Genomic DNA, 25,303 nt, shown 5'->3' with positions numbered 1-25,303 from the left:
AATGACATTCTCACTTTTATGGATGGAGATGCTATCAGCACGGCAAATTACCCTTCATGCTTGGGGTTTCAACTGTGTATTCAAAGTAACCTGACAAAATGAATAGAATAGAATAGAATAGAATAGAATAGAACAGAATATGAAAAATGTGTGAACGTAGCCACATGTCAAATGCTCATCTCCTCTTAGTTTTTCAGTGCTTGGCTCCAGGACTTCTGGAGGTTTGCAAGTCAGGAAGTTTAACTCAGTATAACTCATCTCTCCTTTCCTGACTGGAAGGGACAGAGATGAATCTTTCAATATTTTGTTAAAGTTCTGAGTGGAATCATCCATATTATCTACAAAATGATGGAAATTGAAGTTAAAACCAACGACTATTAAAACTGTTCAGTGACAAACGTTCTTCACGAAATCTTATTTTGTTTTCCGCAGAAGTTAGAAAAATCATACAGGTTTGGAAAGACAGGCAGATCATAATAGAATTGTAATTTTTGGACAAACTATCCCTTTACCTGAAATAATATTACTGTGATAACATCTGCAACAATCAGCAGGGAACATCAAATAAAGAGCTTCAGGCAGCTGCCCTTTTCCATAAATAATTTACAAACCATTTTAGAGGGGTTCTTGTGCTCAGCTTTATCATTATGCTGAAATATTACCAGAGCATTATCAGAGTATCTCCCTTCTGAAGTTCACTACGAAACATGTTTAGGTATCAGAACGATGGCCTGGTGATTCAACACACATCTGCATCTATGAAAGCGATCACAATCTAAGAAAAAGGTAAAGGATTTCTACAGGCACTCACTGATGATCAGGCGAAACAATAGGCTAGATAAAGTGACTAAATAAACTGGATAATATCTGAAGAAGGTTTTTTCCTAAAAAAACTAAACTAAACAAAAATGCGGACAGCATGGGGGTGGGGGAATAAAAAAGAAATATGTGGGAAAAGCGGTATCAGCAGATGTTACGAAATGAATAAATATCAATATTGCAATAGTGGCAATATTAGAAGTCGGTAGAAAGATCAGGCAAGGCTTGGAGTGAAGACAGGCCATTAGAACAGACCATTGAATCCCTCTTACGGCTCTTGCTGTGTTTTGTCCTCTCTGGCTAAATACTCTCGTAATTAATCCCCTTCAGTTCACCATCAACCTGCAGGCTTTGCTTTGGCCTAACAATCACAATAAATTAAACTGCCCTCTGCTCCCGCAGGTAAAGGCCACTCAATAAAAGCGGACCAGAAATCCGTTATGGAATCTATTTCTGAGAAACCCAGAGACACAAACGCGCAAACTTCTATTTGTTTGTATGCTTTTCTAAGTGAGCTACTCCATTTATATTCCTCTTTGCAATTGCTTTTTGCTCACAGTACATTCAGATTAATTAACAAAGTTGCATATTAACGCTGTTAATTTTTAAGAAACCCAGGATTTATTGAGCATGATAAAGCTTCTTTTTCTTTCACATGAAAAGTGTTAGTACAGTATTGTTGCTGATACGCATCTTTCACAAGCAGTCTGAAGTCTTAATTTAATTCTGTTTATTGCAAATATGAGCTTACTGGGATTAAGATAATAGGAAAATACTGCTCACAAGGCATATTCTAACTGCAGTGTCTTAATGGGGTCAGCAGATGGATTACAGCAGTATATAAACAAAGTCAGTGTCAGCGTTACATGACTGAAAGTCTGAAAACTGAAAATTCTTACTTATTTAGCATGGATATTTAATATATTTGTAATTTTATTTACATATACGTATCAATACAGTATGTACACGTCACAGTCAGATGCTGTTTTGGCAGCTGTGAAGCCTGATTACTAAATTAAACTTGGTCCAGGTTTCTTTTTTGATATGCTAATACTGTGCAAAATTTCTGAACATTTTAAGGGCACTGTAAGAAAAAAGATGGCAATAAATGTGAAGCTGGACCTACCTGTCCTAAAGATTTAGCTGAGATTTAGACGTAATCTAATTAATACGTTTTCCATTGATGTATGGTTTGTTAGGACTGGACAATATATAAGGAAAATAAATACTGAAAAAAAAAAACTGCAATTAAAAAGTGTACAATTGAAGTTCTTAGCAATTCATATTACTAAGTTTTTATACATTTGCGGTAGGGAAATGACAATTTCTTCATGGGACATGAGCTTTATATCCTATAAAGAGCTTAATATCCTAAAGATTTTTGGCATAAAAGAAGAGTTAATCATTTTGACCCATACACGTTGGCTACTGTATACCCAAGTGACTTAAAACTCACAAATGACAACAGCATATAATAAACACCATTATGTATAGTATATTCCACAAGGGGTCCACAGACCCCCACTGAAAAACTCTGTCACATTACCACTCACTTGTCATCATCAAAGTCAAATAACTCAAGAGCAAGCAGAACATTAGAGTTTATGATTGCTGAGTGATTGAGTTATTGATCTTGTTCATTCTAACAACGGGATGATTAACTGTCAGGTCAGTGGCTGTACTTCAGTTAATGTGAAGTTAAAGGGGATTTCATTTATCCTCTTCTACGACTGTCAAAACAAATCACGTAATATTCTTTTTACAGTCAATTTGGTTTAAACATACTGAGTTAATCTTTACGAAAAAAACAATGACGTAAGCAATCCCAAATAAACCTGTCAAGTCAAACATCTAATTAACGCATCCACCTGTCAACATCACTACACGTTCATGCATCCAGTCTTTCGACGGCACTGTAATGACTTAATTGATTTACAAATTCATTTGGCTTATTTTATTCAAACTTCCTCCCTACCTTCATGCACCAAATAGGCAGCACAATCCCATTTAAAAAGCCAACAGACCATGTAAGGACTTTACTCAAGCTGAAACGCTTTCGAATTCAAAGCGCGTGAAGGTAACTACCCGCACATATGATCAAGGCAGCTTGGGTTTTGGGGATTTCACAAGGAATTGGTTGCCTAGACCCGGTTTCTCAGATATAAGAATAGGCAGGTCAGTAACGCTTTGCTAAAAAGTGCTCAAACCTCAAAGTTGTGTAGCCAACCATAATCATGCGTCTTTAACAGTGGCTAAATACAAACAGGAAGTTGCCACTTCACATTTTCCTCCTGGAAGAGCTGTGAGCTTTAATTGATTTTTCATCAGAGAAATGGACTGTGGATTCTGGTTACAACACATCCTTTTCCTCACAAGCATTTCCTATTCTAAAAAAAAAACTCTGCCCTTCAAACTAGGTGTTCTCCTTTAAATCTAAGAGCGAGGATATGTGAAATAAGAAGAGTTTACTGCTCCTACCTCATCTTGGTTGCTTAGGATCCAGTCATGCACGGTCTTCAGGGCGATTTCTGCTGCCGGCTCATTGGGAAAACCTGAGGAGAGGAAGGAGAAAGATTCTGTTTTGAAATCGTGCCATAGACTAGCATATGTACTCACACTTTAACACTTACGCAAACATCTCCATATGGCTGTTTGCTGCTCAACTCTCTCCACACTTTCAGCAGTTACTACAAACAACAGTCTGTTGAATATGCACACAAATCCAACACCGAACACTCACTACTTATTCATCCAAAAAACACCCACTTCTTTATTAAACCAGCACCTCCGCTGTTATGTAATTCACATGAGTGTTATACATACCCATCTTGCATCCCAAAATGTGGTCTATTAGCTATATTTATCATGGGTGCTTGCCAATTTCTTGTAGATTCACTGATCCATTAAGTTGCTTTGAAACGATCGTTTACACCCTTCTGCAATCTGTGGCAGGTGCTAGGGTTGTCACACCCCATTCTTGATGAGAAAGTAATGACACATTGACCAGTAAATGTAAGAGATGATGCCACTAACTGCCATATTAATCACCGGAGCCTGAGCTGAGATGGGAAAGCAGTCTTGGTGTTAACACAGCGTATCGATTGAGCATAAATAGATTGGGAGAGATTAATATTTAATATCGCCGAAGGAGAGGAGGAGGAGTCATCAAACAAGTGTCTTTTAAATTTTAAAAAGGTAATTTTAAAGCACATTCAAAATGAAAATAATGTGTTGAGAGATAGGATGTGTGAGATGAGATCACGTAATTGTAGTTCTCGAGATTTTGGAAGCTTTTGGAAAGTGTAATGCTAAAAATAATTAAGTGCGTAATATAAATTCTTAAATATAATTTTAATATTATATGTAATAAATATTTAAAATTAATAATGCATAAACATGAATAGATAAAAATCCACTAATCCAAAAAATATTCTCTAATATGAAACTGTCATACTGTATATATAAAAAGGGGCCAGAAAGATTTAAAAAACAAAACTAATATTTATTTAGCAAAGTCTTGTTGAAATTATCATAAGTGCTGTTCTTTTTCATTAAAGAAAAAAAAAAATAAAATAAATATCTAAATATATAAATAAATATATAAATATATAAATAAATATCTAAATATATAAATAAATATATATATATATATATATATATATATATATATATATATATATATATATATATATATATATATGGTATTAGTAATTTAGGCGCTGTATGCATACAAAAATGAACTTACGATTCTATAATATAAAAATGTAACTGGGACCTAAAAAGTCCATTTGGTACAAACGAGCCATCTGTTGCTCAGCGAGTGGCGGCACTGACCCTGAAGGTCCATCTCAGCTCTCAGCTCAGGGTGATAGGAGACGTAATTAACACACGGCCGAGGAGATGTTTTCACTGTCTGCTTCACCTCTCTATCTGCTCAGCAGCCTGACACTGCACTCTCCGTGTCTCCTGACGTCCCATCTGGGCCTTTCAACACCAAATAATTTGGGGATCCGTTGGATGTGAGGGAGTCTCACACCAGCCCTATCCTGTCAGTCTCTGCTCCATCCCTTCCCTGTTTGTGCACTCCTGCCGTCTTCAAGCTCTCCCTCCTTCTGACAGCCAGAATCACTGACTGATTTCTTCTGCTGGCTGGATGCCGTCAGACCTGAACTTTAGGTCAAGAATGTGCGTGAGAAACTGATAAACCTATTATCTCTCTTGAGAATAATCCCCATCCAGAAAAATATTAACACAAGCACATTTTTGGCTCCTTTTGACAGTAAACAAAACACAGAGAAGCAGATGAAATTACTATTTACAAACAAATGCTCAACAGCAGCGCTTCCTGACTCGCCAGGTAACCCGTAAAATAGCGGTTTTGGATTAGTGTGTTATTTGTATTGATTTAAAAATTACTGGAGCTGTTTGTAGGGTTGAAGTACTCCGTTTCTAAAAGACTGCTGGAGATTTGGGTTTTTTTAGACTTCCTTCAGGATCACTGGCTCTGGACAAATGCAGAATTCGAGAAAACTCACAAGGAGTGAAATTATTTAAAAGTTCAAAAGAACAACATATTTTAAAAATCTATTTTTACCACTACTTTACATCTTCACTTTCACTTTTGATTAATTCAAAGCATCGTTGCTGAATTGATGGAAATCAGTTTCTTTAACACATTATGTTTCCATCTTTGTTGCCAAAAACTGCCTTTTTCTGTTCCACAGAAGGGGGTGTTCCAATACGTTTGCCCATATACTGAATGTACAAGTCATTGGTGTTTTATTGATGAGTTTTTGGCTCAATGTCACACCAGAGGTGTTCAGCTGGGATTGAAAAGTTGGCTTTATGCAGACTTTATGCATCGGACATTTCTTTTTTAACCTTGCCTTGTACAAAGAGGTATTATCATGCTAGAACAGAAAACGGTCCTGTCCAAACTGTTGCTATAAAATTAGAAGCACACGATCCCCTAGCATATCATATATGCTTTAACATTAAGATTTGTACTCATGGATAAACTTGTTCATTGGAAGAGGCTGACCCAATACTTTAGGCAATATAGTGTATATAAAGACGCACACACGCAGCGCATATTTTGAACATGTTTGCATGTACAGTATTTACACGTATGTAATTACATTCATATAATTAATATATAAACAACCAATTGTTGCATCAATATATTCATAACAAATATACACAGTATACACACATTTGTTCTACATAAAAACTATTGATCGTGATGTATATATTTTTACTAATATATACATGCATTTAAACGAACACATAAGTGAGTGGAGTTTTTATGACATATGTCAAAGATAATTGAGCAAAATATCGAAGCTTCAGGCTAACCAAATGAGTAGAAAGCAAAGTGTTGCTCTCCCCTTATTTAAAGTGTTGTGAACTTTAACTGTTTACTGAACAAATACTCACAGACTCGTTACTCACACGTCCCTATGAGAAAACGCTGATGCATATTACAATGTCTTAAGGGCAAAAAACATTTGCAGAGGGCACCACACTCATGTTCATATCATGTCTTCAGTGTATTTCTGTTTTTAATGTAAACTGATGTGCTCCACGGGCATTAATTATACAGAAAGAAGAAAAAAGAGAAACAGAAAGAGAAAGAACCACAGAGGTCACAGAGAGTCATGTTATGTCTGTCTGTAGAGATATAGACAGGCTCACTAGAGGTCAGAGATAACCGAGTTAAGTCAAAGCTCACTGAGAGGTTCCTCTGATCAAACGTCTCTCTTCAGACTGCTTAACATTTTCCATACATGTTTGAGAGATGCTCTCTTCACGCAAACATCACGGATCAATCTCAAACTACAAGAAAATCCTCCATGGGAAGGATTTTCTTTTTCAGTGGATACACATCAAATCTTTGGATTCAGGAGTTTTTGTGGGATAAAAATGCAACAATGCATGCCACAGTAGAGCCACACAAAAACAAAACATCTGCGAGATGAGAGACAAAATGCAGTGAAGTATAAACCTTATGCATAGCAATCACGAAAAATGCACAAAAGCGCTGCGAGATTTTAAACATCTCAGCATGGGCAATCAAATAATCATAAAGGAAACCTTACTTGACTTCATATTATAAAGCACTGTAGAAAAATCCTCTTTTCTCACACAGTGAGAGGACAAAACAATTATTTTTAGAAAAATATTAAGCAAAAAACAAATTAGTGATTTGCGCCGCCAAATGTAAATAATATGCAACACAAATAAAATCGCGTTGTAGCTTATTTCATCCTGAACACAATGCTACATATATAAATACAGAAGGAAAAACAACTAAATAATTCAGTTGTCATATGGGCAAAAATATATATTTTGGCATAAAAATAATGCAAAATGCAGTTTCATGGTCACAATGAAATATTTCTCAAAAAGATTTGTTGTCAGCTGATGGATGCCCACCAGTGTATGGGCTGCTGATGAGGGCTCCGGGGATTTCCTTTACTTCACAAGAGACTCTACAGTGCACTATATAGGGTGTCAGCATTTTGTAGAGCTGTCCAAATTCTTAGTGAACAATTTCATTCCATATATAGTTCACTGTTGTGTACCCATAATGCAATCTGATTTATAGTGCACAACTGACTTTAACTGGCTTCCCATAAAGCAATGCGGAAAACTCAGGAAAACTCAGGCTGCAACTTTAGCTTAAGCTGCAGCAACTGAAAATATAATAAAATATAATCTTATATAATATAATAATTGTACTTTGCATAGTTAATTATATTTTGACAACAATTTGCACAAATAGGAAATTATAATTTTTTTAATTGTCCGAAGCTGCCATATTCATCTATATCTTATCAAATCATTTCATTTCCTACTCTATTCCTGCTTTATGGAAGAATGAGGATTTTATGTGCTTTGTTAAAAGAAGATCTGATATTTCTCTATAAAATCAACTAATTAACTTCTCTAGAGTAATAAAATGAGTACAGAATGAAAACATCATAAAATACAAATTTTACTGATTGTCATTGTGCTTCATGAAACTTGATCTGATCCATTTTAAATTAGAAATGCTTCTACCAACATACAGAACAGCGAGCTGTTTTTCCCAGGTCAAGTCATATTTATATGAACTGTGTTTGAATGGACACTGGTAGAAGCTACTGAATAATTAACGTGGACCAAACAATATTTCGAAAAAACAGCTGAGCCAGAACCGCAGGACCTGGAAGGACTGCAGAACTTTGAAATGATTTGCCTGATGGGTGAAAAGGTGATGGAGGTAATGTCCAACCAAATCATTATGACATGTGCCCAGCCGGACCCGTGGGTGCAGGGCTCATAAAAATATAAGAAGCTGAACATGTCAGCTAGTGGATGAAGGTTTAGTCAGACACATGTTGTTTTAGTGAACGTTCAGAAATATACAGTACTGCAGAAGTCTAGCAGCAGATTTTGAAGAATAATGCTGGTGTGTAAGGGGGAAAAACTTAAGAAGATGTGACCCACATCTAAAAGAGATAGAGACACACATATAGATGGCCAAACCAGGCCTGTCAGTGTGTGACCTTGAAAAGTCATATGTATTGGTGGTGACATTTTTGTCCCACATGCTAAAATTATCACCTAACATTTACTTTTGACTAAACCATGTCACACACACACACACACACACACACACACACACACACACACACACACACCCCATAGCAGCATTTCCTACAGTGATTCTTTTCTGGGTGTAACAACAGACTGCTGTTACAATACTACTTTTGTGTCATTCAAAAGTATATATTTAACTGCAAAATCTGCAACATGTTCCATTTTAATAATGCATTAATAAATGTTGAAATTAAGGATGCTAACAAATTAATAAATGCTGTAGAAATAGTTTTCATTCTTAGTTGTTATGTATATGTTAACTAATGTGGTTAATTAAATTAATTACCTTAAAAATAACAAAATAAGGCAAAAAATAAATAAAGAAAAAAATATAGCAAATAAATAAACAGTCACGACAGTTATTTTAATTATGCAAAATTTTACTGCGTATTTCTTTTTTTCTCTTTGGAAATAAAACTTGTTAATTTTTTTATGAGATTTAACCTAGAATTAATAATAAATGATTAATTAAATTAATTAATAATGAAAAACAAACAAACAAACTAATTATAGGCAACACTGTAATTTTACATTAATAATGAAAGTGCTTCAGCGTCGACATCAACTCATCCGATCAGAATTAAGCGTCAAAACTGTTCACCATTAATCTGATGTTCAGTGTGCGAGTCAGTTATAAACTCTGTTGTCCAATTCATTCAGCATACAGTATCTCTACGATTCAGACTCATAACTAGTGAGTTCATTCAAACTGATTCATGAAACACTTTGACCAATTCACGAAAAAGAACTCAAACTCAACTTGTTTACGAATCAGACATCACTAGCTGAACAATGTCACACTCTGTTTACAGTTGTCACATGCAATTGAAATTCTTTGCCTGTTTACCATCTTACTGCACCCAATCTTTCTCTCGTGTCACTTTCGATTCAGACTGCGAGTTCACAGCTCAGCTGAAATATAAAATCTAGTTGCTGTAGGGCTGTAGATTTAGATTCCTCTCAAACAACTGTGATCTCTAAAATATGTCCTCAACCCTCAAAACTTCCCCGAGCAGTGTCAATCTTGACAATGATAAAACCATGAAAGTGTAAAACACTAAACTTTCATCCGTTTCCCTAGATGCAACGCAAAGATTTCCTTTTTCCCCGCTTGTGCCGAGATAACCCCACATCAGTATGTGATCATAAAAGATTCCCTTCCCTAAGCTTGTGTTCACACTTCCACTCCCCAGCATAAACCTCAGGCTTTAAATACAGCGCTATCCTGAGAGGGAAACCTGTACCATATCAAAGTAAAGAGATAAGGGGTTCGGCCCTAATCCACTACAGAGATGGACAGGGGAATCACTGAGTGAAGACACTTAGTCCGCTGACCCTGGCTGATCCCTAACAGCCGTTCGGATGCATTGTCTGGATTACAGCTACCTATCTCACGCCACCAGAGTCGCTGGCTAAAAAAAAAAAATCTCTGTCAACACACCTCTTGTTCGACTAAGGGAGTATTACTGTATTCAGAAATGAATAGAGAATGGCTTTTGAACTGTAATTCATTTCAGAAACTGAATTAAGGTACAAAAACTGGATTCAAAAATATTTTCACTACTAAATTTCGCAATTGAACACAATGAAATTCTGAATGATAAAAACTGCCCTATTTTCTGAATATCTATTTTTAAGGTAAACCTTAAATCAAAAAAATCTTTTCTTTTTTACTTACATGTTGTTTACATGTTTGTTTTTTATGCAAGGAAAAAATAGGAAATAATAATGCAGAAGTAGTGCTCTAAAACGATTAATAGTGATTAATTTTTGCATCGAAAATAATTGTTTTTGTTTGCATAACGTGTGTGTTCTGTGTAATTATGTGTATATGAATAGACATACATAGAGTATATATTTTAAAAACCTGTATGTCTGTCTGCACACCTGTGATTCTGTCTTTCTATATATAGTTTACAATGTTTTGCTCATAAAGGCTGCATTTATTTGATCACATAAACAGATATTTGATCATATTCTTTTAATAAACACCGTTCTTTGTAACTTTTTATTCACCAAAGAAATCCTAAACAAATAATAAAAAAATATATATTGAATAATTTCTTGAATAAAAATGATTTCTTAAGAGAATACTTATTTTAGATTGTAATAATATTTCATAATATTACAGTTTTTTATTAAACAAATGTAGCCTAGACGAGCGTTAGAAATGAATTGTTTCAAAACAAATGTCTAAAATATTACTTTTGAACTGTATGCATCACAAATAATGTCTGATGTTAAATATCCATGATTTCTTACCATGAGCATTTTTAGTAATATATTATGACTGTATTAAACTGCCCCTTATTTTTCTCCTTAGGAAGGTCTTTGCGGTGGATTTCTGAGGGGAAATAAATAATAAATCATGTCCCATCAGCATGTGTACACAAAACTTAAATGACCAGACCTTGATATGGTGATGAATGCTTCGAGTCAATAAACCCCATTGAGCTGGATTATGAGGCAATAAAGAGCTCTCTTCAAATGGTGATGACAGTAATCTAATGAGTGACATGTTTTGATGTCAGACAGCTCCTGTCTTTTCCTTGACAAAGTCGTCAGGCAGTTAAACCTCACGGGCACAGAGTGAGGTTTTCTCCTCTAGGCTTTAGTGAAATATGAAGCGCAGTCTAATTCATTTTATCTAAAGGCAGGGTTGGATATATAGTATCATGACAGATTGTGACAGCACTGTAAGAAGGAGGCTGTTGAGATGCCCGATGGTTCATATCTAATTGCAATTTTCTCCTTTTTGACTCGTCTCTCTTTCTGCAGGCTAAAATAATAATGTAAGAATTAACCTGCGGGGGTCAAGGCTATTGGATTTGAGTTTCCCTGATATGAATCTTACACACAGAAGTTGTGAACAGCATCTTTAAGTTGTCAGAGACTCGAGGACTGCAGGGGAAGCCGAGGGCAACTGTAACACTAAATATCTTCGATATCAAACCAGGTCAGAGCGAAGACGCATGCTCTGTACAGTTCTGTCTGTCTTAGAACTGATTTTGAAGAATAAAAATGATCTTTTGTCTATTTCAGGTTGTTGTTACATAATATGCTGTGTGTGATGTATGTGCATACATGTATGTATATGAAGAATTTAAAACAAAAAACAGATATTTTTTTTATTATGTTATATTTTTATTGTGTTGAACTTATTATTGTGTTAGGTAGCTGAATTTTTTTTTACCTAGTCAAAAATTATATTTGATTCTTGTAATAAATTATTTTTTTTATTAATCTTAAAAATGTTTATTTATAAAAAATAAAATATGAAATAACATTTCTTTATGTAAAATGCAATTTTTGTGTTTTCAAACATAAATATTAAAAAAAGTTTTGAGAATAATCGTACTGCTGTTTTTTTTCCAATAAAATTGCAACATGACATTAAAACAATATATTGACAGTAAATCTAAATAAATCAAATTATAAATCAATAAATAAAAACTTACTAGAATGAAGTTGAAGCATTTATCAGTTCAAAACTTTTCTAGATTTTCTAGAGGCTTTTTTTTTCTAAAGGAAGCAAATTAAAAGAGAGATGATGGCGGGATCAGGAAAGATTCATGAGTCAAACTCGGGACGCCCGAAACATGTCAGCACATTGCCCACAAGGCCACTGGTTTAAGATTTCTATTTCAGATTTCAGTACGGAGCTGTAAAACTAAAAACTGTTGCTTTTAATGAAACAATTCCATATCCAGGAGGAAAAAAAGCTGAAAAAATAAAGTGAATGATAGATCCAGACAGAGTAAGGGATGATGCAACCTTTGTCCACCTCTGTGCTTTGCCTGTGTCCGTACTATGTAAGACACTGATAGATTTGCCAGTCCTTTCCATCCTTACTGAAAAAGAAATAACCCGTTTTAACCCGTCTCTCGTGGCACTGATTGATAGGCTATGAGCGGCGGACTTAATAACCTCTATCATACCATCCAACCCCTCTGCAGGCGGCAGGAGCCAGTTTGTTTATGGGTGGCATCTCCTCCAATACGCCATGTGTGTGAAAGCTCTACCTGTGCTAATGGGGTGGGCTGAGGGATTGGACTGTCAGCTGGGAGTGAGGCCTCATTTTTCTACTCGCCTGCTGTCCACGTTTCCAACCCCACAGAACAGCCCCTTTACGCCTTACCCTCTGTACCCCGATCATCTGTCAGCCTGGACCTCAGCTCCCATGATGCAGTGAAAAAGAGAGATGGGGTGTCAGCTCTGGTTGTCTGTGAATGACAGTTCTACACGCAGGAGCTGCTTAATCTGGTGACGTGGTCACATGGATCGTGTTTGTCTCGCTTGGTTAGCTTATTCACGTTGAAGAAGAGAGCTAATGTTCCTTCGGCTTGTTTGAGAATGCTTTAAAAACAAACATTCGTGACTGCTACGGTATGCAATTCATTTCCCTCCTAAACGAGCATTTACTGCCTTTCTGGCCGAGGGAAACAAGAAAACGTCAGGTTGGGGAAGTATTCTAGGTTATTAGCTCTTTGATCAAGATATTCGAGCGCTCTTCTTGCTTTCAGAGTAAATGCTTTCTCTCTCTGTGATGATCTGAACAATTACGCAGTGCTGGAGAGGCAGGTTGCAGATTATTTATTGAATCAAACATAATTGCATTCTTTCTGAAGTGCTGCGATCTCAAAGGCACTTTCTTGTGGCAAAATCTCACACATACACATAAGTACATTGCTGTTCAGGAGTTTCTTTTTCTTTAAATGTGTATATATGTATGTATGTATATATCTATCTATATATATATATATATATATATATATATATATATATATATATATATATATATATATATAATAATATATAATTAATCATCTGACAGCACAAATATATATAGTATAATTGATTATTATACTAAATAACTGTAAAACTGTATTTTTGAGAAAAATATTGCTGCTCTAGAGATGCAAAAGACATGTAAAAGAAGACTTCTTTCAAAAATGACCTATAACTTTTGAATAGTAATGTATACATGCATAACAGGCACATTATTCATATATGCAGCCTTCATCATACTTCAACATACCAAACAAAGAAAATGATGAGAGAATTTAAAGACAAAATAAGACTAGACTTGCTGTCTAAACCACACACACGTGCTTCTTCACGCACACACCCAGAATATACACACACTGAAACGTTTTAGAGGATGAATAGATATTTGACTTACCATAAATTCCTGTTGATATGCATGGAAAGGCCTGTAATAGAAAAAAGGCAAAAAGTAAGCCACTCTGAAATTACATACATATAAAATCACATAAATTCTGACCAAATCCTAATCAGAAAGGAAAAAAAACCCAAAACAGTTAGTCATTGACTGTACAGAGTTCAGCGGAGCAGGCAGTGAAATGAACTCAGCTTTGAGTTGTTGTCTCTTTCCAATTCCTGCTAAGCTTGCATTTTGATAACATGCATGAATTTCATTAAAGCCAACCCAATGAAATTCTACTGCGTGAACTGAAATTTGACGTTTAGTGAATGTCAAATGTTTCATTAATAGCCGGTGGGAATAACTACTAATGCAGGCTTACACCAAACATCAAATATATATTAAAAAGCCTAAAGACACGGGGCATTGCTTTTTACTGAGCAGACGTGTTTGTTTTTGTGGATCTCTAGGCTATACCAAACGCCTCGTCTTCAAAGAAAAGGATGAAATAAACGTTTCTTTCTGTTGGGGAACAAGACAGAGCGCTTACATTTGAAGCAGCGCTTTGACGGATCGTGACACGCAGACATAACATCCATGTAAATCAGTTTGAGATAACACGTATTGCCATATACAATAACAGTGACATCGCCACCTGTAGGCTTCGCCACCTGCTTTTGACGCACACCCAGTGAGAAAGATCCATTTTGATTTACTTCCCCTAGTGAGAGACATCAAAAGCAACATTTTGCCTGTCGTCTGGCGTTGATCTAATTAATATGACAGTTAATTAAGGGACAGTCATATTTCAGTGTGTCAGGACACATATAGTAGCTCTGAACTGCCGATCCCTGAGGAATATTATAAACTGAATACTCTTAGGGGGCAGAACAACACATTGTGGAAGATGTTGCCAGTGCGACAGTGAAAACATGAGAATCTCAAAGTGCATAATTGCCTCGTTTTTGGCGCATGGAGTCAATGAACGTTTCGGCCAGAGGAGAACTGGGTCTCAACTGAGCCTGGTTTCTCCTAAAGTTGTTTTTTTCTTCATTCTGTAATGGATGGGGTTTTGGTTCCTTGCCGCCATTGTCTCTGGTTTGCTTAGTTGGGGACACTTAATTTCTAGCGATTATCGTCTTTGCATTTAATTAAAAAATGAAGGGTTTAATCTAGTCGTTATACATACTATCACTCTATTCTCCTATTTGATACTGTTTAGTGCTTTGATACGATCTGTATTGTTAAAAGCACTATATAAATAAAGACACAATGATGAACTAAGGAATACGTTTTATATATTTTTTTAGATTTTAGATTCAAATAACTATAAGCAACTTTGTAACTACGTCTACTAATTCTCAAGCTGGATTTATACATTCGCCTGGCCCTGCTTCAAAAGCCTCCTCTGAATGTGCACACACCTTCCCAAATAGACAAGGCTTTTATAACCGCAGTGTTTGCCGTTGTTCTATTCTGTAAAATGACAGGGGGAGACCAGGAATAATGTCCTCTAAAATGATCATTTCTTTATGTACTGACTAAAATAATATTAGGCATTTGTGTTTATTTCGCATCAAACTCCAACTTTACGCAAATAGTGTATTAGTTATATAAACAGCTTAGTATCAAACTGGTTCTGTTTCACTGGCAAAGTTTTTTATAATCAGTATGCTGATGCGGTCCCATTAAAATAAAGTGTTAGAAGACATTTAAAAAAACAGCTCAACCAAAAATGAAAATTCTGTCATCATTTACAATCCCTTAAGTAGTTCTAAACCTTTATGAATTTCTTTGTTCTGCTAAGGAAGATTTTGTGAAGAAAGTTTGTAACTAGGCTGTTTTGGCTCACCATTGACTTCCTTAGCATTTTTTTTCCTACTATGGAAGACATGAGGTTTTTTTTTTTTTGGAGAAATATTCCCTGATTAAGAGGATTGAGAGCCCCTGATTTAGGGCCAGCTCTAGAATATGAAGTCTGGAAATTTTGTGAGACGCATCTCTCGTGTACATTTCTGGCCCCAAGATGTTACACAATAATTGTTCTCAATTGTTGCTCTGAAATTTTGTCTACAATGACAATAAATTGCCCAAAAATGCAAAAATGTCCCCAATTACCTACTATCCTAAAAAAAATAAAAATATGAATAAAGTGATGTTTATTTAGGGGTGTTTGTGTCTCAGTATGCACTGATAAATGATATATAATTTTATGAACAGGTGCGTGGGAGTTTTTTTTACCGTGGAACAAAAAAGACCAGCGCGACTGAGGGAGAAACAGAGCAACTCCGATATTTATGGCCATATTTTTTAAAAGATTAAAAACTTACCATACTGTAATAGGTCTGGCTCTGCGGCACTTTGCACCAGATGTATTACTCAAGAGCAGGTTTAGAGCTGCAACAACCATCATTTTTCCATACGACCGCGTTCCACGCACCCTGTTCCACATTCATCATTTTTAGTATATTAATAAACAGTAAAGAGGAGATATTTATTCAAAGCTCTCATTTGTCTCCACAAACCAGCTGAATCTGTGCTTTAGCGTAGCATTTATCACAAAAAACAAAGTGTGACCACTGCGTTAATGCAGCATTATGACAAATGCAAATTTCCTTATCATTTCCGTTTGGATGTAGATTCAAACGGGAGTAAGCGCTCGGCAATAAAGCGAGCGTTAAAAAGGTGTGAATGGCGGTGCGAGCGGCATTTGTTGACGTGGCTCTGACCGGGCGAGACGCTGTTTAATGACACTCTAAAGGCTGCTAATAAGGCTTTGTTTTAAAAATGTTTGAAGTGCTAAAAGTAGGTATTTTCCATATCAAATGAGCTTTTGTGCTGCGGCGAGAGCTTTAGCACAAAGCAGCCTGTAATTGTAATAATGCTTCGCTAACAGAACATTAGAGGAAAAACAACAACACGAAACAACGGCGATATAATTTCAGGTGACAGCTGTACAAATCAAAAGCAGTCGAGCTTTTCAATGAGGAACAGATGAGACTCCTGCTGAGCTATGTACCTCTGATTATAAACCATAACTTACTGCTACGATAAAAGCGTTACGGCCGTACGGCAGATGATGCTTCACCTGATACCAGACTGTACTTGTAGATTTCCCGTGGTGTTTTGGTACTTTCTTTCGTGGTTTTTCCTAGTGAGGAGGGGCTTTGTTTGGCTGTTTATTATTTTACAGGGTTGTGTCAAAGCACCGCTTGTCAAGATCAATATTTCAGCTGAGTCTTTCACTAAAGCTTTGACCTTTCCGGGTGTACATCTCGCTTGGGCTCAAATTCTTCACGATGAGCAGCGGACGAGGGCCATTTTTAGAGCGCTGCTCGGCTCAACACAATGTAAGCACACTCGCCTGAGTCCCTGCGGGGTTCGATAAAGACATGCTCAAAAAACACACACAAACGGCACGTGAGAACTGTCCAACATGCTGGGATGTCGTTGGTGACATCAAGGCTAGTTCATGTGAAATCAACATGATAGCAAAACCCCTGACCCCCGATTACCTTCTAAATTCATTTGTGGTCTTAATTCTTAATTATCCTAATAAAGTATATAGATAACATTAAGTCTAATGCTGCATTGTTTCACTTTAAATATTTAGTTTAATCCAGAAACTAAATACAGCACATTACAAAGGCAACACTGGGAAAGTTGCTTAAGTGTGCAGTAACATTACATTTACAAATGTATTTATTTATTTCTGAACTTATACTACTACTGCTGTTACTACTACTACTAATAAAAGGACAACACATATAATGCAAAAACTACTTTTATTATTTTGGCTGTTCTACCTTTTCAACAGATTATATTAGTAATATAAACGTCCTTAATTCAAATTATTCATATTCGATTTTTGCTACAATAAGGTTCATTAGTCAACATCAGTTAACAAACTAATAATGAATAAAACTTCTACAGCATTTATTGTACTTAGTTCATGCTAATTTCAGCATTTACTAATGCATTATTTAAATTGCAAGTTAGTTTGTGAGCTAACATGAATGAACAATGAATGGTTGTGTTTTTATGAACTAATGTGAACAAAGATGTAATAATTTTAATATATATGCAGTACAAAAATGTAACAAATATATATGTAAAATTGCACTGCAATGCATATAAATATTGGAATATTGGAAATCTCATCCCAAAGGCGAATGTCCTCAAAAACATTCATACCATATCAGCAAAATCAATTAAACAATTTTCAATTAAAAACATTTTAATAATTCCCAGTTTAGCCCTTAGCATCAGATAAACTCATTAGATGATACCCAGCTTGTTTGTCCTTTCAGCCTCTCTACTGGCTCAATAGAGCATAAAGTATAATTACAAAATAAGACTTAAAAACATGCACATCTATTGGCTTTACATGGCCACATATTGACCGAATACTCGATGCTAATCAATAATGATAATACTCTTGAATGTACAATTTCTACATTTCTTGCAATTATAGGTAAAGAGCAGAGAGAGCCGGTCTCGGTATTGAGTCCTGTGAGGAAAAACACACAGCTGGCGTGTCTGACTAATCATTTCTATCTGGTGGAGGTGATAACTGCCTCATAGTGCAGCAGGATACACAACAGCAGAAGCCCACATCTCACTAGTTGATTTAGTTTGGCACAGTTACGCCACTATAACCATGACCAGCAACACTTGTTTATATATTTTACACCGGTGCATTTATATCAAAGCGCTGCCTTAATTAACAAGCCTGACATTATTACACCTCTGCAGTGACTTATGGTTCTGTGGCTGGATTATTATTTCTGATCTGTCAGTTCATTAGGACCAAATCAGGCGCACAGCCCACTTGCTTTTGCCTGCTTATTGTGTTTCGCGTTTTATTTGCTTGCAGTAGCATGTTGAAATTGGTCACAAGGGAAACAATTCCACTGCAAATCGCTCTTTACTAATCAATCATTTCTTCTTGTGTTCTTCAGGTTGTTTATTAAGATTATTATTGTTATTTATAATAGACGCACATGCTTCGCTGGAACTCCCACTAGGTTTAAGAGCAGCTCTTAATTGAACGCATTTCTGTGTGGGTCTGTGTTTACATGTGTCTACAGGCCAAATACAGTATCTGCATTTCTGTGCTGTAGTGCCATACACATCTCATATGCACACGTGGGTGACCGTAGTAGAGATGTTGAATATTGACTAGTAGATGGAGTGATTGAATGAATGACAGGTCTATTTAAAAAATAAATTAATAAATAAAATTATATATATATATATATATATATATATATATATATATATATATATATATATATATATATATATATATATAAAAACTTATTAATTTTTATATTTTTTTTTTTTTTTTTAAATAGACCTGTCATTCATTCAATATATATATATTTTATAATTAGACTGGTTTAGGAGGACATTTGACAGATTCTTAATATTTATTCTTAATATTTGCTAAACAAATGCATAAATGCTACTCAATATAACAGCTAATATAACAAAAACATTTTAATTTTATAAAACAGATTATGCATAAAACAGACAACAAGGTCTAACATTAACATGAGCTGGTAATAAATAATACTTCTGGCATGTATTCATTTTAACATTAATTTTAATGAATTACATTTTTACAAATACATGTTTTTGTTCATTTAATTAAAGCTGAAATAAAATGCAATATACATATTAGATGAACAGTTACTTTTTAAAAACTTGTACTGAAAAAACTATATACTGTACGTTCCTATATTATATAATAAAAAAATATATAAAAAGGTTAATTCAATCTATTAATACATACTATGATAGTATATAAATAACAGCAATATATGCTATAAAAATTGTTATTTCATGTTAGATAATGCAAATAATATTAACAAACAAAAGGCCTTGTTGTAAAGTATTACCAAATCCAGATGAATTCACTAACTTAGTCAGGATGACTAGTCAAACATATAACCCCATGCATTGACCCTAAAGGATAAATTAGATGCTCTTTCACCCTACCTAGTTTATCTTTAACCCCGCACGGCATGTCTTGCTTTAATCAAGTAAACCACAAGACCTTGATTAGCCATTTCAGATGTGTTTGATTAGAGATGGAACTAAACTGGTACAGATGAACCACTGATACAACCTGAAAGCCTCCAAGAGCCTTTTATTTGCACGCACACCTCCAGGTCATCCTTCTGATTAAGGAAATAGCCACTTTAAGAAGGTAGAATCTCAAAGCAGATCTTAAAACCTTTTTATTTAAGTGTATCCATTTAGTTAACAAAGCCATTTGGACAGGGCACACCATGACTTGGCCTGGGAAACTTGGCATGGCCTGGTTGTGTAGAAACTGTACTGTCACGTGTGCATGCAAAGGCTCTGATTGCTCATAATCATAGATCTGTTCTCACGTCCAGCCCGGGCTGAAGCAGTGCATGCGGGTTGCCATGGGAACACAGTGCTAAAAGCACCAGAGGCGAGGAGATGACCCACTGGCCGCAGTCTTATCCTGTGTGTTTGCTCAAGGAGCTACTGAGTATAAATCACACAAAAGAGAGATGAGCTCTGTCTCACTGACAGTAACAGTGCTTTAACATTTCAAACACATTCATCACAGGCACAAACACTGGATTTAACACACGCACAAAAAAAGTCGATACTCTATAAATAAATCTTAAAGCAGCCATATAATACACAAAAAATGAGTTTTGCCAGACCGTTTCCTTTTTCATGTATTTGCCACTTTTGAAATTAAACATTAAATCCCGACCTATCACTGTAAATCTCTCTCTCTCTCTTTTTCTAGAATGTTTTCTATTCCAATATTCCTGTATTATAGTCAAGACATATTTCTTTAATGTTTCTGATAAATAAATGTATGCTTTTGATACAGAATTGTCTAATTAGCTATAAAACATATAAGCAGATGCATGATGAATCATAATTATTACTGATGCCATTTTATCTGCAAAACTTTTAAAAAACTGTAAATTTCTGTTGATTACATCAATACACCAGTAGGTGACGACTTTAAAAATGAGGAATGAATCATTCTCAACAGTTATCTTTTTAAAAATACATTTAAACACACACACACACACACACACACACACACACACACACACACACACACACACACACATATATATATATATATAAATTACAACTGCTTTAACAAACTAAAATAACACGGAAATTAAATGCAAAAAAGCTAATTCAAAATATTGGTTTTAGGAACCAATTTTTGCTATTATTATTTTTTTTTTAACAAATTGGCTGTTTATTAGTACATTTTCTGCATGACCATATTCTACATCCTTAATCCTACCCAATACCTTAACATCTACCTTACTAACTATTAATAAGTAAATTATTAGTTTACTGAGGCAAAAGTCATAATTACTTGTTAATAGTAAGAACTGAAATAATATAAATTAATACTGTAATAATAATAATACTAATAAATAATACTATATTATACAATACTAAATAATACAATCAATTTGTTCAAAAACAATTATTAAATCAGGAACAAAAGAAGTGATCCTCTTTATAAGTGCTGTGGCTTCGTTTTTAACTATTTTCGTTGGCAGAAATAGACAAACTACAGACAAACATTTTCTCAATTTCATGTGTGTGCAATTTCTGCATCAGGTTTTCCAAAGCACTTGGTCCATCTGCCACTGTTTACACTGCATGATTTCAATTAATAAACGGTAGAGTCCATATAATTATTTCAATGCACAAAGATTTTATATGGCCAGTCTAATCTAATTGAATATTCCACAACATGTGCAGGTTCAGCTAGTGCTGCTGATAGACTCCGTCATGGTACATGAGAATAACAGACAGACTCAGGGGAGCATCAAAGAAATCCTAGTGAACAAAGGCCAGTAACTGACAGAGCCACTGGTGCAATGATCTTGATTAACACTCAATCAGCACTTTTATGGCTGACCAACTGCTGCTCCTTCAAGCGGTCTAACAGTTCAATATCCTCTCAACAACTGCAAGTGCTCGATTAAAAACGAGGAGTAAACTTTCCCAGACAGCCCAGTACCACACCAGTCCTTCCAATATGCTGAATGCAGATTAAATAAATTATATAAAAGACACTGTTTTTGCCTTTTAAGCCAATGAAAAGTGCTACCTGGTCTCATGGAAGTAAAAAAATTTGATTTGATTGAGTTTTTGATTAATAAAACTTAATTTTTGCACAATTACTTAAAGAATAAGATGTTATGACTGTAGAACAATAATGCTATGCTGGGATATTTAAATAAACCGATGCTTTTGAATGTCAGCATCACACATAACCAGCTTCACATCCACGGTAGGTTTGTTCTGTAGCTCATGGAGTAAGAGATGTACTTGAGAGGTGAGGAGCAACGGTTTGACAAAACGTTTAAAATCTGTGTAAAACAAAGCTGAAATGAAACGGTTGCATCAACAAATGCATTTTTGCATTTGTTAACACTGTAGGGTATGTTTAGGGTTGGATTTTGCGTAGGGCATATTTAAAAATTTTTTAGCATTCATTTTTAGCACCAGTCCATGGATATTTCAATACTGAATTGCTGCAATACATACCTATATCAGCGTGATAAAAATGTACCAGGGTTTACATTTTGAACCTGCGTTTTAGCGCCACTCTCTTTGAAACTTGGGTGAAACATGGAGCAAGGTACGTTTTTATGAGACCGGGTTGGAAAAGTGCCGTAGTGAAAATACAACAGGAAGAATATACACTAGATACATTTCTCTAGCTCTCCAGAAATGCACAAGAACAAACATCTTGGATGAGATGTTTAAACCGAAACAATGAGACAGTAAGCAGTTCTCGCAAGCGCACCAACACGTCACTTTAATTCTGTCCACTGCCAAATTTTTACAGTTCCAGCTTCGGCGTGTTGTCAGAAGCGGCCTCCTTTAAAAAAAATGTATCATACTGATTGCTTTGTTTGTGGCGGCGGATGAAGGCTGGTCTGCCCGGCTCTGCAGCATGTTTATCAGCAGGGCCCTGGAGACGACGCTTCACCCTGACAGGCAGAATAATAGAAGCCATTCTCCTCTATCCGCCGCACAATCTCCCTCTCATTACAAAACGTCCAGATCAATTCCTTTAAAGCCCTGAACTTTACATTGATTAAGATCTTTACTCTGACACGTAGCTAATGGTCTTATTAAATGTTTTATTGTATTTATCATGAGAGCTATGACATTATAAATTGAGGATGGCATTCGAATCAGGGGTTTAAAGGGGAACTGTTAAAATGGGATTACAGAAGAAAAGAATGGCGTGAGAAAAGTGAGAAATGACTATATGACATGTATATCCGCGCATCATCAGCTACAGTAGAGTGTATAACTGCAGCTTCTGCTCAAACATGGCAATGCCTCACTTATGTGGATTCAGTTTAGATCTGTAGAGATAAAATATTGCATAATGCTTACTGGCAATGTGAAAAATGCAATAAATAAATACGGTACCAAATCAATATTAAAATTAGGAAATGTTCTGGGTATTAGGGGTGTTATTCTTTTCTGCATACTTCTATTTTTACATGCTTAAAAAATAAAATACAAAGGAGCACTGAATCTAAAAATACATATAAAATGCTTAAAAAAATTAAACAGTGGAATTTAAAAAAAAACTTATGAATAAAATAAAAAACAAAACAGAACTATATTTAAAAGATAAAGAAAAAAAATGATTGGGGGATGCACTGCTCATAATTATTTTTAATTTAGAAATATGATATCATTTTCCTTCAAGTATTTAAAGTCTTTTTCCAGTTGCAATATTCTGGACAGACCAGAGATTAAGACACCAAGCCATTTCCTTAAAAGAGTTGACACCATACAAGTGCTTTTATTTCACGTCCTTAAAGGATTATTGGACACAGACGAAGAATGAAACTTACAGTAACTCTGCATTTCAAACAAAAGGAATCTTCATTAAATCTGCAGCAATTTCTTTCAGACTTAACCCAATTTTAAGCATTAAATAAGAATGAAAAGCCTCTTTTCAACTGACATTAGAACCCATTCTGTATATAAATCGACATTTCCTGCACATATTATGATGTAGAGGACAAGAGGCCATCCTTTCTGCGTTTCTTGTCGTGTCGTGGTTTCTCTCCTGCGCTCTGCTCCCAGTGTAAAACAGCTAATTAAACATTTTCTCCTTTCAAGACATCCTTCAGGAGTTCAAAAGCCACATATCAAAGGACGGTTCAAAGGAAATCCAGAGTCAGAAAAGCAAAAGGTGCCAAAATGTTCTGCTTTTTAAGAAAAAAAAAAAAGTGGCTGCTAGTTTAGTGCTGTTTCGATAGCATAAGCTGTGAGGGATGTGAATGTCCAACAAATAAAGATGGAATGTTATTTCTGCACAGACGTATAAGTGCTGTAAAAATGAGCTTTTTTAGTCAGTTGGTTTGTCCTAATGATTTTAAATTATGAAACGACTTGAGGAGCGACACTAAGGTGGCTGAACCTCTCCTAACATTTCCTGCCTTCATTTCAAGATGTTCTATAATTGATTCTTGCAGTTCCCAGCATTTTAAAAGGCATACTAATGGCTGAAAAAAAAGAAAAAAAAAAAAGAAGAAAACAGTTGTCCTTGACTAATGGGGGGAGCCGTGGAATAACACAGGGTGAAATTCGTCTCTCTCCTTTTCCACCTTTGACATTGACTGTATTCATATTTAACCAATCTGAGCAGTTGATTAGAACATTAGGCGGAAAAAATACATGCGGATTCATATTCCTAATATCCGATGTCTGGTTAATTACACTCACAACGGGAGGGGGTCATTTCATTACAGCTAATCTGTGGTCGCATAACCAGACTGAAAACACATGATATAAAATATAATATACAAGAATAGCTGATGTTTGCTCTGGTGGGTATAAGACGGCGGTGGGGGACCGAGGGAGGTTAGTGGGGCGATGGGAAATCAGGAACAGGACACTGGCAGAAAGGTCACTGATATCGTGGCGCTTGGGGAGAAATGGCTGGCCGGCATCTGGGGTGTATTTTTAGATGAACGTCCAGTGCTAAAGGAGGACACAGGATTGCTGTCATTGGGGAGTGTGTTACTCAGGTGCAGAGTCTAATTGTTCACACTGGGAAAGAGTGTGAGTGAAAATAATAAATAATATTAAGTAAAATTAAGAGTCATGTTTATGAAAGAAAACATTAACTGTTTTATCTGGGTTATTTTCTTCAATTTATAATTTATTATTCATTCACCTACCAGCTAAACTCACACCGAAAAGAATAAAACTGTGGCCCAAACAGTTTTCTTTGTTACATGAGAATGTTTATCGATAACGTCGAGAATCACATGAGCTGCCTTTAGCTGTCGGAGACCATTAAATATCCAGGAGACGACATTAGCTATTCTGTCTCCGACTTTCCAGCTACAAACTTCACAGATTCCGCTCTTATAATTCCACATCTAATTAACGTATCAGCAGTGTGGAGAGATTTTAATATCAGATTTCACTCTGACTCCAAATGTTCTTGAGGGTATTCATTAGATGCTGTTCTTTGCACTTAATCAGGGTTATAAAGGCCATTTTAATTGATCTGGAAAAGAGGCTTAAAATTCTGGTTTAGGAGTTGCTGTGAACGGTGAGAGCTGTGTAAAATATCGGTAGCTTTCAAATTAAGAATTAATA

General features: G+C 35.5%; 1 protein-coding gene across 2 annotated transcripts in view; it reads right to left on the bottom strand.

Annotated features, from left to right (window-relative positions):
* macrod2 (mono-ADP ribosylhydrolase 2) overlaps positions 1–25,303 on the bottom strand; it is a 460,723-nt gene that overhangs the window by 107,429 nt on the left and 327,991 nt on the right. For both annotated transcript variants that reach the window (XM_043255070.1, XM_043255069.1), the window contains exons 7-8: positions 13,646–13,676; positions 3,298–3,371 (exon numbers count right to left, since the gene is read on the bottom strand). In XM_043255070.1, coding sequence (XP_043111005.1) covers positions 3,298–3,371; positions 13,646–13,676 — 105 coding nt within the window. The remainder of the gene's footprint in view (positions 1–3,297; positions 3,372–13,645; positions 13,677–25,303) is intronic.

This window comes from Puntigrus tetrazona, chromosome 13 (assembly GCF_018831695.1).
Source record: "Puntigrus tetrazona isolate hp1 chromosome 13, ASM1883169v1, whole genome shotgun sequence".
Lineage (NCBI taxonomy): Eukaryota > Metazoa > Chordata > Actinopteri > Cypriniformes > Cyprinidae > Puntigrus > Puntigrus tetrazona.
The sequence above is the reverse complement of the archived record's forward strand: the minus strand, read 5'-3'. Positions and strand labels throughout refer to the sequence as shown.